Raw genomic sequence first — 14,098 nt, forward strand, 5'->3', positions numbered from 1 at the left:
GGTTGCCTCTTATTGGCTTATGGCGACCACATATAAAACCATCTGCTTCACCCAAATTGCTGTCCTGGGGAGCACCCCTTCCTTTCTGCTTGCACATTTATCTTCCTAAAGAGCAAATGTGACCATGTGACTTTCCTCTCTAAATTTTTTAGCAAGTCCTCATTGTCTATTCTTCTTTCAAAAGCATTTATTTGAAAATACCATAAAAATAGAAAATTTTCCACATGCTTACTTCTTAAAAATTAATGTGTTAAGTTTCTCCTACCCCATTTCCATCCCATGCCCCTTTACTCAATGGATACAATTAATCTCCTATATGTTCCTTCTGGCCACGTGTAGCTTTGTAATTTTAATTTTAATCTATTTGGACCCTGTGTTATCTGGAATGAGGTAGAGTGATATTTTTATTTTCTCAGGTAATTATTTTCCTAATGCCTGTTTCCAAACAATCCATCATTTCCTTTCAATTTAAAAATGCTGCAGTGTGTTTTAAATACGCACATATATTTGACACGTTTTCGGGAGAATTTCTGTTTTATTTGTCTGTTTCATTATTCTTACATCATTATCATATTATCTCAGTAGCTTTGTGATAAGAATTAAGATCTACTAAGCCAAATGTCTATTCACTGTACCATTTTTCAGAAAATTCTTTTTCAATCATCTCATATTTATTCATCCTTATAGAATTTAAAATCAACTTATCTAGCCCAACATTAAACCTCACACCCTAGAACAACAATAGCATGTCGTAGTAATTCTGACTGGAATTGCTGGAAATTTATAGATGAATTTAAGATGCATTGGCCTCTTTAAGATAGAAGCTTTTTATTCATCAATGTATGTTTCTCCATTTATTCGGGTTTTATTTTATGTCCTTAGGAAAACTAAATACTGTATTCTTCATATCATTCTTGTATTTTTTTGGTAAATATAATAAAAGATTTTATAATTCATTACTTTTACACATTTTATTACTTAAATCCTTCATGGCTCTTGAAATACTGACAGCTGCTAATACTTCTGATGCTTCCCCTCATGGTCCTGGAATAAGGAAGGCCAGGGGACAAAAAGAGATTGAGTGGGCGTCATTCCATCTATCACAGGTGTAAAGGGTCATCGACAGTGCCACATAACAATTTTGAATTTTCTATTAAAAAGAAAGCCTTTCCAAACATAATTTTCACCCAGCCCCGTTGTCTTCTCCATTGGTTTGGGGGCTGTGAGCTGCTGTGTATGGACAGGTGCCCTCTGTGACCTCATTTATACCTTCATGAATGAAGATGGGACTTAGGCTGGAGCACGGTGGATCTGGAGTGGACATGGAGGTCGTCAAGGCTTGTCCTCCTCAGTGCTTGCAACTGAACACCTCGTCTGTACTCAGGAGATCACACAGCTGACCCCGGCTTAAGATGGCAGATTTTTCAACATATTAGATAACTGGATTTTTTTTTTTGGTCATGCCTCAGTATAATTAAAGAATCTATTATTTCATGGGAGATAGAATTCTACAAATTTCTTCTGTTATTCCAGGAGAAATAATAAGTCATTGCAGAGCACACTTTTTCATTTGGCATTGCCTTAGTAAAGCATCGTGTTGCCAAATGATAAAAGTGGCTTTTTGAAAGTGGAGACCTTTGCTCAAATTTCTCAAGTATATCTGCGTTGACACATTTGCATTTTCAGTTAGTAAAGAGCTTCCTCCTTTCAGAAGTATCTTCCCAAATTGCTAACAGAGAGGCCTTGGTGTTTGTGGGAACAGAAGGGCTTTTCCTTTGATGTAATCTCAAAGCAGTTTCAATACAATTGAACACCTGGAAATTTAAAAAAAAGACAATTCTCTGAACACTTTTCCTGGTAATTTAGAAGAGTAGTGGGTTGACCCATTAAGCCTGCTATTTTCTCTACCTGCTTTTTTTTTTTTTCCATTTCCCTTTTCTGTTGGTGCTTTTCAAGAATTACTGCCTTAGGGCGGATCACGAGGTCAGGAGATCGAGACCACGGTGAAACCCCGTCTCTACTAAAAAATACAAAAAAATTAGCCGGGCGTGGTGGCGGGCGCCTGTAGTCCCAGCTACTCGGAGAGGCTGAGGCAGGAGAATGGCGTGAACCCGGGAGGCGGAGCTTGCAGTGAGCCGAGATTGCGCCACTGCACTCCAGTCTGGGCGACAGAGCGAGACTCCGTCTCAAAAAAAAAAAAAAAAAAAAAAAAAAAAAAAAGAATTACTGCCTTAGAAGAAAACAGGCAATTTATGAGGAAAAATTACAAACTATCACATGTCACAAAACCTATATTCAAGGACTTCCAAAAAAGCCAAAAGACGAAATTGTAGTTCAAAGTTGTTGGATTGCTAGTCATGTCATGAGGATCAGAAGGCTGAGATTTTTGTAGAAGCTTAGACCAGTGTGATACCACTGGTTGGTTCAAGATATTTGCTAAAGGGACTAAGCTCATAGTAACTTCACCTGGTAAGTAACTTTTTTTTCTGTTTTTTATCCCAGTAATGAAAAACTGATAGATGCTTTTTAGAAAAAAATGATCAACCTTATCTGAATATGTCACATTCCTGGCCTCAGTATACGAACAGCAGTTTTGCAGGTTAACTGAATATGGAAACAAAATGATTTTGTACATGATATCTTCCCTTCCCTGTCTGTAAGCAGATTAAAATTCTACTTTTAGAATACACACACACACACACACACACACACACACACAAGGTAGACTCTGGCGAGAAATTAAAATGTTTTGAGGACCATGTCTGTACATTGGTGTAAGTCCTCGGTCCAAGTTACTTTTTTGTAGGTCTTTTAAGTGAGAGACATAAAAATGGAGTTTTACTAATTACTTCTTTTCTGTATTTTGAGATATAACATAGTGCTCCCTTCTTCTACTAGTCTGCCAAATCCATGTTATTGATTTTTATCTCATCCTGAGAAATAGTACAGAAAAAAATTACTTCTTACAGTAAATTACTATAGAAGGTCAATACATCCCACTTATTAGTGCTCTAGTTTCTTTGAGGGAGGCTGAAGTCAGTCAAAATTTATGCAGTTGGGACTCTTGTTACATCACCTGGAAATGGCCCAGTTTAATAGAATTTGTAAGTTCAACCAGCCATGTCAGCTCCAAGGTCAATGAAAAGAGTCTTCATCATTTTACATCTTTCATTTGTTCATTCATCCTCTCAGGAAATATTTATTAAAAACAGTTTTTGTTCTGCATGCTGGAGATAAAAGGGCAAAGAAGACACAGTCTCAACACTCAAAAGCTGCCAGTCTGGCAGATAAGTATTCTAGATTCTGGCTTGGTTGGGCCCTGTCCACGTTCTTTGGCCTGTGGCTGCTGAAGAAGCAGAAGGTCTTGGGTTCATGAGCTCGTTTTCTTTCTTAATTTGTATAGCAGTTATTGCTTATAAGATCTACGTATTGTGCTTGGCAGGAGGATCTCATAAAATGACCCGATATTGTCCTTTTAAGGAGAAAATTAATATTAGTAAAGTTTATTGAGAGCCAGACACCATGCTAAATATTTTCAGTGCTTTATCTCCTTCCTCATCAGACCTATGTAGGAGATCCTCTTAGTCCCATTTCACAGATGAGGAAACTGAGGCCTGGAGAAGATCAGTCACTTTCTTAAAGTCACATGACTAGTCACTGTGGCAAAATTTGGGATCTATCTAAGCCTGTCTATTCCAAAGTGCCTGGTCTGGACCCTTATGTGATATTTAGAAATATTAAGTCATATTTTTATACTTTGAATATTTCCTCTTCTGTGGCTTGACCCTATGAATGGACTCTTTAGTTGACTATTTTTCTAGTAACGACTCCCAATTTGTATTGCTATTTGTGTATTAATACAATTCTTCTACTTCTAATTATGGCACTGAAATGACCTCTCTCTCCTCCAAAAAGTTATATGGAATATGCATTTATTAAATACTCAAAATATAATTTTTAGGGTATTTATATAGAATGAGTCATTTTGACATAATTCTACTCAGTTGTCTTTCTGTATTGGCATCAAATTTGCTAGATATGTTGAAACTGATGAAGGAGCTATCGCAGCTGTGCTATATTGCAGTGCTAAGTTGCATAACTCAGAGGTGCCTTGGATTCTCTGTTGAGTAGCACAGGACTTAATTTAATGAAACTGTACGCATATTTTCAAGTCAAAAGGAGCAGTCTTTCAGCAATGAATCATCATTAGGAATTCATATTTTGTAACAATTCATCTGGTATTCTATCAATGAGAACTGGATTCTAAAAAGAAGTTACTTTATTTATTTTTATTTTAATTTTTTTGAGATGGAGTCTCGCTCTGTCACCCAGCTGGAATGCAGTGGCATCATCTCTGCTCACTGCAACCTCTGCTTCCCAGGTTCAAGAGATTCTTCTGCTCGGCCTCCCGAGTAGCTTAGATTACAGGCCCCCGCCACTACGCCCAACTAATTTTTTTTTTTTTTTTGTATTTTTAGTAGAGATGGGGTTTCACCATGTTGGCCAAGCTGGTTTTCAACTCCTGAGCTCAAGTGATCCGCCTGCCTCAGCCTCCCAAAGTGCTAGGATTACAGGCATGAGCCACTGTGCCTGGCCAAAAAGAAGTTACTTTAGAATCAATCTAGATACCCATCCCTCCTTACATATGAATCACAAAATACCTATAAATCATATTGAATATCTATTAAATGTCAAACATAAGAATCCTATTATTGTCTCTCTTTGAAAATTAAGGAAATATTAACTCTAAATCACACAAACTCTAAATACACACAAAGTGTATACATGAAAACTGTTTAGGGAAGATTTAGAAGATTCGGCAAAATCATGAGAAACGGTAAAATCAGACACTTCAATGTATGTGATACAAGGAGAGAATGTACATAACCCAAAGTGCCCAGGGCACGGTGAGGTCAGTTCTTAAATTCCTGATTACATTCGGGTCTATTGTGGTTTTATTTGACCTTTGTCTTGACTTAATATCAGCATGGCCAATTTTTATGTATTTATGTAAATGTTGAAAAAAATGTTGGCACAATTTTAGGACAAACACAAAGGGAGATTCTTATAAAGGCTTCTCAGGTGGTGGGCAAGAGTTGGGCAAAAAAATCAAGGTATTTGGTCCCGGAACAAAGCTCATCATTACAGGTAAGTTTTCTTTAAATTTTGCAATGTAAAGAAGGGATGGGAGGCTGGCAGGCAGGAGCTGGCTCAGAATTCTAGGATTCCCTCTTGGTTTGGTCACTAATCGTGGTGAAATCTCCAGAGAGGTCAGGTGACTTGGTTCATGACTTAGGAGTCAGAACTTTTCCTGCCCTAGCATGGGAGATATTACTAAGGAGCTTAGACCAACTGCAAATCTCTAAAGGATGGAGGCCTTATGTTCCATTGGTATCTCTCTGTTGCAAGTTTTGTGAACAAGTTTAGTTTAGAGATTTTATTTCTTCAATTCTAAAAATGACCAATGGAAAAAAGTAAAAAAAAAACAAAATCAGCTACCCTCCTCATCTGGTCACCGAAAGATGAAATATTTGATAATTTGACCAAAGAATGATTAATACCAAATGTCAAAATATTTCATGGTGTGACCATACTTAGAAGTGACATAAGCTGCATTTATTGTTATTTAAATCGGTCCAATGAATTTGTTTATTATTTGTTAGCTTAAGCTTAAAGATGATGAGAGAAAACATCTCATAAAGATAGTCTTAGTCTGTTAGATCCACTGAAATGAAAGTTTTCGGAGAATTTTCACAAAGTTGATAAAGCATTGTAAAAAATGAAAGCAGTTTTATATTTTTATTTCCTTAGTGGTTGAGATCTTATGATAAAATGAACTTATAGGTTAAAATGTGACCTTCCGATTCTCTTTTATCCAAATGACTTAATGAGAATTGTAGCAATCAAATTCATAATTTGTAATTTTCTGAGAAGTGATTTTTCAGGAAAGTGCGGTGCAGGAAAAGGTATGGACTTTGTTTCTCGACTCCTGGGGCTAGCACTTTCTATGTAACTCCCTTTTAGGAAGTGTATTTTGATTTACCAATTATTCAAATTGTAAAAATGCTGGCTCATTATAGAAAAATTGGAAAACACAAAAATAAACAAAAAATTATAATTTGATATTGACCCTCGTCACATTATCATTTTGTTATATTTCTATTTAAACATTTTTCTCTGCTTTTTGTTTGTTTGTTTTACAAAGTTGGAATCATACTCGATACACAGTAATAGATCAGGCTTTTTCACTTCACACTACTTCGTAAACATTCTTTTCAAATGTCCTTAATATTTTTCAATACCAGAACAAAGTTGAAACTTCTGTTTTCAAGTTGATCTGTACAATGAAGATAATGGAAATTATTTATCTAAAGTGGATGTTGTAAAGATTAAATGAAATTAAATATGGAAATTACCTAGCAGAATGCCTGGCACTTGGTAGGTGATAGAAATATTTCCTCTTCCAGAATTCAAGTTACTACCCATGAGAGGTCTTTACACACTCAGGAATACAGATAAAAGTATCAACCCCATCTATTCAACAGCTCACTTCAGAACAAGTATCATTATTTGTAAAATGCTATTTCTAAAAGACTGATTGTACCTGCTTCTAAAAGTAATTAGAATGTTTTACGTATTATCTCAAATATGATCTACCAGAATACAAGGTGATTTTTCATTTTCCAGGGAAAATTTATACAAGTTTAAGAAAATATGTATTTTCCCCTCCCCAATCTTGAATATGTAAATTTATAGGGATACAGGTAAAACAGTCAAATGTCTACCTATAACATTTAATTTCTTAACTGGATCATACCTTCAAAGTTAAAAATTATATCAATATCAATATCAGTTGAGAAATATTGCCTTTGTTGCCCTTATATTTCATTAAAACTTTTGTTTTGATGTTTCACATGCATGTAAAGTATCTATCTCAGAGCAACTTTCTAAGGCATCTCAGGTCAAAGTGTCCACTTTGGAATCTCCTTATGATGGTGTCCCTGAATATTGTATTCTAAGAAACAATTATTCACTCACAAAATAAAAGGATATTCTTTTTTCCAATTTATTTTGTTATTCTACATTTGTACGAAGTAAAAACTGTAGGGGCCTTAACCCCAAGTAATAATAACCAAATCCATGATAAATTTCTTTGCCTTTTATTTTTCCTTTTACCAGTGCTATTCCCAAGACTAGCATTCATTGAGTTCATTTCATGTTGATATCTCGTCCAGTTAGTCCTTCTGGATCAAAGCAGAGTATTAGAAGAACTTTTTTTTAATATGAGAGGTTACACAAAGACTGTATCATACATAAGACACCTCCCCATGTTGTGAGAAAAATTTTGGGAAAAAAAGCCTCATTTTAAGTTCTGGCACTTTCTATCTAAATTTAGTATGTAGGTGTCCCTATCACAGAGCTAGGATTTGCAAACGTATTCTCCATTCCTTGTGTCTTATTTGAGCTTGACCTTACAAAACCATCAACTCCTGGGGGCAAAAGAGAAACATGCTAAATGCACAAACTATTTGTTATTTGTTTAAGACACCTGTTTCCAAAATCTATTTGAGAAGACCTAAATTAAAATACACAAGCACAGTCAGACCATTAAATAAATACAGATGATCAAAAGCTCCAAGGAAAGGAGAAGGAAAATACGCCTGTGATTACCTAGCAAGGAGCACAGATTAAAATTTTATCCTCAAATGTAGGAGAAAAAGGTAGGGGAATACATAAAATTTTGATAAGTGTATTACTGGGTAAGATTAACGCGAGTATTTCTGAAAATAATCAATAAAAATGTTTAATAGGAGTTTTGGAAATGTTGCCTTTTTGTTTCTAAATTTAAGACATGGTGAATAATCTGGAAGTACAGCTGTAAATACTGCTGCACCCCAAAACTTGGAGGGTGCAGATGTGAAATTGAGATGTTATATAAAGTTAGATATTAACTAGGAGGACGGCGCGTGGTATACACTATGAAGCTACATGGTCAACTTGATAGACAGTACGTACATGTGGAAGTAGATTCTCATTAAAACAAGTGACTGTGGCCGGGCGCCGTGGCTCACGCCTGTAATCCTAGCACTTTGGGAGGCCAAGGCGGGCGGATCACAAGGTCAGGAGATTGAGACCATCCTCGCTAACACGGTGAAACCCCGTCTCACCTAAAAACACAAAAAAATTAGCCGGGTGTGGTGGCGGGCGCCTATAGTCCCAGCACTTGGGAAGCTGAGGCCGGAGAATGGTGTGAACCCGGGAGGCGGAGCTTGCAGTGAGCCAAGATTGCGCCACTGCACTCCAGCCACTGCACTCCAGCCTGGGCGACAGAGCAAAACTCCGTCTCAAACAAACAAACAAACACACGCACACACACACACACACACACAAAAACAAAAACAAAAAACAAGTGACTGTGTATTGTTAAAAATAAAAGTGAATAAAATGGCTCGGCATTGTTGTGGCTCACACCTCTAATCCCCGCACTTTGGGAGGCTGAGGCAGGCAGATCACTTGAGCGCAGGAGTTTGAGACCACCCTGGTCAACATGGTGAACTGTGTCTCTGCAAAAAACAAATACTAGCCAGGCATGGCGGCGCATGCCTGAAGTCCCAGCTACTTGGGAGGCTGAGGTGGGAGGACCACTTGAGCTTGGGAAGTGGAGACTGCAGTGACACATGATTGTGCCACTGCATTCCAACCTGGACGACAGAGCAAGCCCCAGTCTCAAAAAAAAAAAAACAACAGCAACAACAACAAAACCTGACATTTATTCATATGGGAAATAAGACAAATAATAAAATTTAAAAATCTGACATTTATTCATATGAGAAATAAGATAAATAATAAGATAAATATAGTGCATCACAGAATCAGTTAAATGAAGAGTGGGAGTACACAAAATTGTGGAACATGAGAATGTGTGTTATTTGGCCAAAGAACATAAGTTACAAAGGATGGGAAATGGAAGTGGGAAAAGGACCAAAGAGTCTCATCTGTAGACAGATCATTGAAGTTATCTGATCTTTCCCTTTCCCCTGCCATCCACCTTGAAAACATGCTTCGCTATGATGAAACAAAAGAGATTAAAAAATAAAATAAATATGTTCATGAACATTGGAAGCATTGGGAGGAGTTAGTTAAAAATCACACTCATCACAGCATGTGCAGAATAAACAAAGGCCAGGTTTTCATCCAGCGTCTGACACTTGAGAGCTGTGACTTTTCGCAAGTTGTTTAATGTCTTGATCCTCTTTTCAACGTCTGTAAAATAAGCACAATAATAAGTACTGTGCAGCCTATCCTGGATGAAAGGCCACAGTGGACACCAGGTCAATGGCACCTTCTCTTTTTATTGTTATGTACTAGGCCACTCCAAACCGTGCAATGTGTGTGTTTCTCTAATGATTCTTTTAAATTCATATTCCATTTCTCCCCATAGATAAACACCTTGATGCAGATGTTTCCCCCAAGCCCACTATTTTTCTTCCTTCAATTGCTGAAACAAAGCTCCATAAGGCTGGAACATACCTTTGTCTTCTTGAGAAATTTTTCCCGGATGTTATTGAGATACATTGGCAAGAAAAGAAGAGCAACACGATTCTGGGATCCCAGGAGGGGAACACCATGAAGACTAATGACACATACATGAAATTTAGCTGGTTAACGGTGCCAGAAAAGTCACTGGACAAAGAACACAGATGTATCGTCAGACATGAGAATAATAAAAACGGAGTTGATCAAGAAATTATCTTTCCTCCAATAAAGACAGGTATGTGTTTACACATATCATCTCTCAGAACACTTCTTTGAAAGGGAATGCTGCATTTTTTCCTTGCAGTATTAATGAAAAACAAACATCAATCTTTCTTAAATGTTGTTACATTTAATGGTAGCATAAATGCCTTGCTACTTTTCTATAGAATTAAAATGGTATAGGTTTTGGAGAAAACAAAATTGAAAAGTTACTGAAGGTTTCTCAGCCTCAGCTCCATTATCCAAAATAAGAAAGTCACATGCTGATTTTTAGGGTTGTTAGATGAATTAAACAAACAACATACACATAAGCATCTAGCAACGTAACACCTGGTAAACGCTCAAAAAGAGTTCTCCCTTCTTTTGATGACTTGATCAGGAAATAAGAACAAATGCACGTCTTTCAGGAATGTTCTACTGAAGCAGGAGAGTCACTCACTTCAATCTTGCTACCCACAAAGTTTAACCTAAAAATGACGGGTTCCTTGTTGACAAAATGATGTTTATCTGTTGTTGACAGAATGATATTTATCTAAAACAGTTCCAATTTTCTATTTCCTTTGCTGAGACACAAAGGGGAGGCAAATGTGCAAAGCTGGAGGGTAATCTTACCACTATGCTTAAGTGTTCTGATTTTTCTAGTGATCAGGACAAAATAAAAAGTATAGTAAGTTCCAGGGCAGTGAATATTATACAGGAGAGAAGTTACGGTTTTATAATGTGTTTTCCTTTACACTAAATTCTAAAAGTAAAATGTCTCCTTTTTTTTTTTTTTTTTTTTTTGACAGAGTTTCACTCTTGTTGCCCAGGCAGGAGTGCTGTGGCACGATCTCAGCTCACTGCAACCTCCACCTCCCGGGTTCAAGTGATTCTCTTACCTCAGCTTCCCGACTGGCTGGGATTGCAGGCGCCTGCCACCATACCTGGCTAATTTTTGTATTTTTAGTAGAGATGGGGTTTCACCATGTTGCCCAGGCTGGTCTCAAAGTGATCAATCCACCTCGGCCTCCAAGTGCTGGGATTATAGGCATCAGCCACTGTGCCTGGCCTAAAAGTAAAATGCCTTTCATGCGCTTCTCAAGGCAACTACGTTAAGGAGGACACTTCTCTTAATGTCATTCTATAGTAGATTTCTAATGCTCTTTCTTGGAAGTTTGTTTTTCTGAGAAGAGCTAAAAATATAACATGGAAGTGATCATATTATATAATCAATGAAGTGCTTTTGAAGGAGATAAAACTAATCTGGTCCACGTTTGCAATCAACCTTGATTGAGAGAGAGAGAGAACTCAGGATACACTTGGAGATTTTATTATGAGGAATAGTTACTTTATTCTTTTTACCTCAATCAATGCATGGAAATAAGTGATAGTCATTTTCATTTATCTTTTAATAAATGAAGTCACCCTAAGGAAAATAAAAAGACATTGAAAACCCATTAAAGTCAGCCCTTAAAGATATTTGGCCGTGCAGACTTGATAACTAACATTTGCATTCATGAAACTTACCCAAAACCCATACCTCAAGTCCATTTTTTTAGAATACATGAAATAAAGATCTCAGTGAGTGTATAAAATTGCGCACCAGAATCATATCCGTACAGACAAGAACACATCTACTAGAAAAATAGTAAACCAACACACCAATGCGACTCTGTTTTCTTCTGTTTTAAAATATGTTGTCTTTGTATGCATGTTTGCATCTTTCTTTTTTTATTAAACATCACAAATAAATTCAACTCTCACCTCAGGTTTTATTCAGAGAACTGTCAATGTGACTTGGCCTCTCTCTTTCTAGTCCCAGAAAGAATTGCACTGAAATGCAGAGCTCCTGTAATAAAAACGACCATTTGCTGAGAGTAATTAACATACTGAAAGAGATTTTCTTAGAGTACACAATGGTGACATTATATTGTCTCTTTATAAATTACTTTCTATCTATTTCTGTGGATTATTTCTACAAAGTACTTTTCACATGTCCAATTTCTTTTCTTCCCCTACAACTACTGTCTGAATACCGGTTCTGCTGTTCACTGATATGACTCTCGGCAAGTTGTCTGCACTTTTTAAACTTTATTTCCTCATTCAGAACATAGGGCCATATATAACACAACTCACTTAAGTGTTATTGGGGAATTAAACAAAAAATGCTTGGGAAGCATTTAACATAGTGCCTGACACACTAATGAACACTCAGTAGATACTAGCTTTTATTCATATTGTCGTTGTTATGTCCGGAAACACTATACCTCCAGAAAATCATGGGTACTTGCTGGGGACATTGGGGATATGCATGATTTGGAAAGGAATGACTGCTTTTTTCTGCTTAGATGAGAAATTTTTCTAAGCCAGACTCCTTCAAACATGTAAGATTCTGTTGTGGATTCTAGGACTGAAAGAATTCTTGGCTGGGTGTGATGGCTTATCCCTGTAATCCCAGCATTTTGGGAGGACACGGCAGGAAGATTGCTTGAGCCCAGGAGTTGGAAACCAGCCTGGGCAACATGGCAAAACCCTGTCTCTACAAAAAATACAAACATTCGCTGGGAGTGCTGACATGTGCCTGTACTCCCAGCTACTCAGGAGGCTGAGATGGGAGGATCACCTGAGCCTGGGGAGTTTCAGGCTTCAGTGAGCCGTGATGACACCACACCATACTCCACTCCAGCCTGGGTGACAGTGACACCCTGCCTCAAAAAAAAATTAATTTTTTGCTGATCTCATGTCAGCAGTGTGTGTTGAAGGCTGTAAAGTAGCCACTTGTTCTGTTTATTTTTCCATTGAACAAGTATTTATCAAAAACATGCCTTGTGGCAGGCACTGTGCTAGGAGCTATGAATACAGAAGGAAAACCAAATGCTGTTGGATACTACACTCCAGTTGGGATAAAAAAGAAAAAAATGTATTCTTCACGAACTTCAACATCTTGATCTGCAAAAACATAATATATGAATTAGATCTATCTAATTACATAGAATTAGACGAATTATTTCTGGAATTGTGGGCTCAAATTTTTAATAAGTGTCCTCCTGCCTCTCTATTGACAGGTTTTATCAATATTCATTTAATTACACACACACACACACACACACACACCCATTGACAAATAATGGACATGAACAGTTGACTAGTACCTGCTCTCATTCTTCTAGATGTCATCACAATGGATCCCAAAGACAGTTATTCAAAAGATGCAAATGGTAAGTTTTTGTGTTTTTCATTTCCTCCTGATTGTTTTAAGTTTTGAACTTCTCTGGCTTGAAAAATCAGGGAATGGATTTTGCTAGGTTGGATGCTGCAGAATGGACCTAGTGATATTTTAAATTAGTCCCTCATTTTCTAGGAGTTGTATTAAGAAAGCAAACTACTGCTTTGGAGTATGAGATGACTGTAAATTAGAGAGTACAGTGGTACAGTGATATGCTTTTAATTCTTTCATAAAACAGATTTTATTCATCTATGTGTCTTTCTTTTCTTTTTTTTTTTTTTTTTAGACAGAGTCTTGCTCTGTCACCCAGGCTGGAGTGCAGTGTCACCATCTCGGCTCACCACAACCTCTGCCTCACGGCTTCAAGTCATTCTCCTGCCTCAGCTTCTGGAATAGCTGGGACTACAGGCGCACGCCACCATGCCCGGCTAATTTTTGTATTTTTAGTAGAGTCGGGGCTTCACCATGTTGGCCAGGATGGTCTCGAATTCCTGACCGCATGATCTGCCCCCTCACCCTCCCAAAGTGTTGGGATTACAGGCGCGAGCCGCTGTGCCGGGCCTTGTGTCTTTTGTTTTAATGACTGGGGAAAACATGACACCATGTTTCTTCTCGAGTTGTTTTGCTTTAGTCTTTGGTCTTTGCTAATAACACGATCTAGTGTTTATCAAGTGCTTTTTACACAGAAGGGCTTGGGCTGTGTTCTGCATTTTCTTGTTTAACCCTTTTAATAATCCCATAAAATGGTACATTATTTTTTTCTCCCAATTTACAGTCCCTTTAAAGCAGATAATTATAAAAATCCCCATACAAGTCACACGGCTAGATCTGGGATTTCAAATCAGGACATCAAACAAAGAGTTTGTGTACTCAGTAAATTTTCTATTCTTTTTCTACAATAGAGTCAGATAGCAAGAAATCACAAAGCCAGGAACCTGAAACAAAATGGACATAATGTGGGGATGGGTGGGTGCATGGGCTTTGCAGACTGGACTTTCACTCCAGCTCTTTTAATGATTAGGTGTAAGTGACCTACATTTTGTGAGTAACAGTTTTCTCATCAGTCAACCAAGAATAATTACCCCAGATTCACAGTTATGGAAGAGATAAGGGCATGAATGTGAGATGTCTGGCATA

General features: G+C 37.4%; 1 gene segment (V, D, J or C); it reads left to right on the forward strand.

Annotated features, from left to right (window-relative positions):
* LOC101176361 overlaps positions 1 to 14,098 on the forward strand; it is a 59,199-nt gene that overhangs the window by 43,733 nt on the left and 1,368 nt on the right. Inside the window, 3 exon segments of the C gene segment in view lie at positions 5,115 to 5,148; positions 9,443 to 9,772; positions 12,906 to 12,953. Coding sequence covers positions 5,115 to 5,148; positions 9,443 to 9,772; positions 12,906 to 12,953 — 412 coding nt within the window.

This window comes from Nomascus leucogenys, chromosome 17, assembly GCF_006542625.1.
Source record: "Nomascus leucogenys isolate Asia chromosome 17, Asia_NLE_v1, whole genome shotgun sequence".
NCBI classification, from domain to species: domain Eukaryota; kingdom Metazoa; phylum Chordata; class Mammalia; order Primates; family Hylobatidae; genus Nomascus; species Nomascus leucogenys.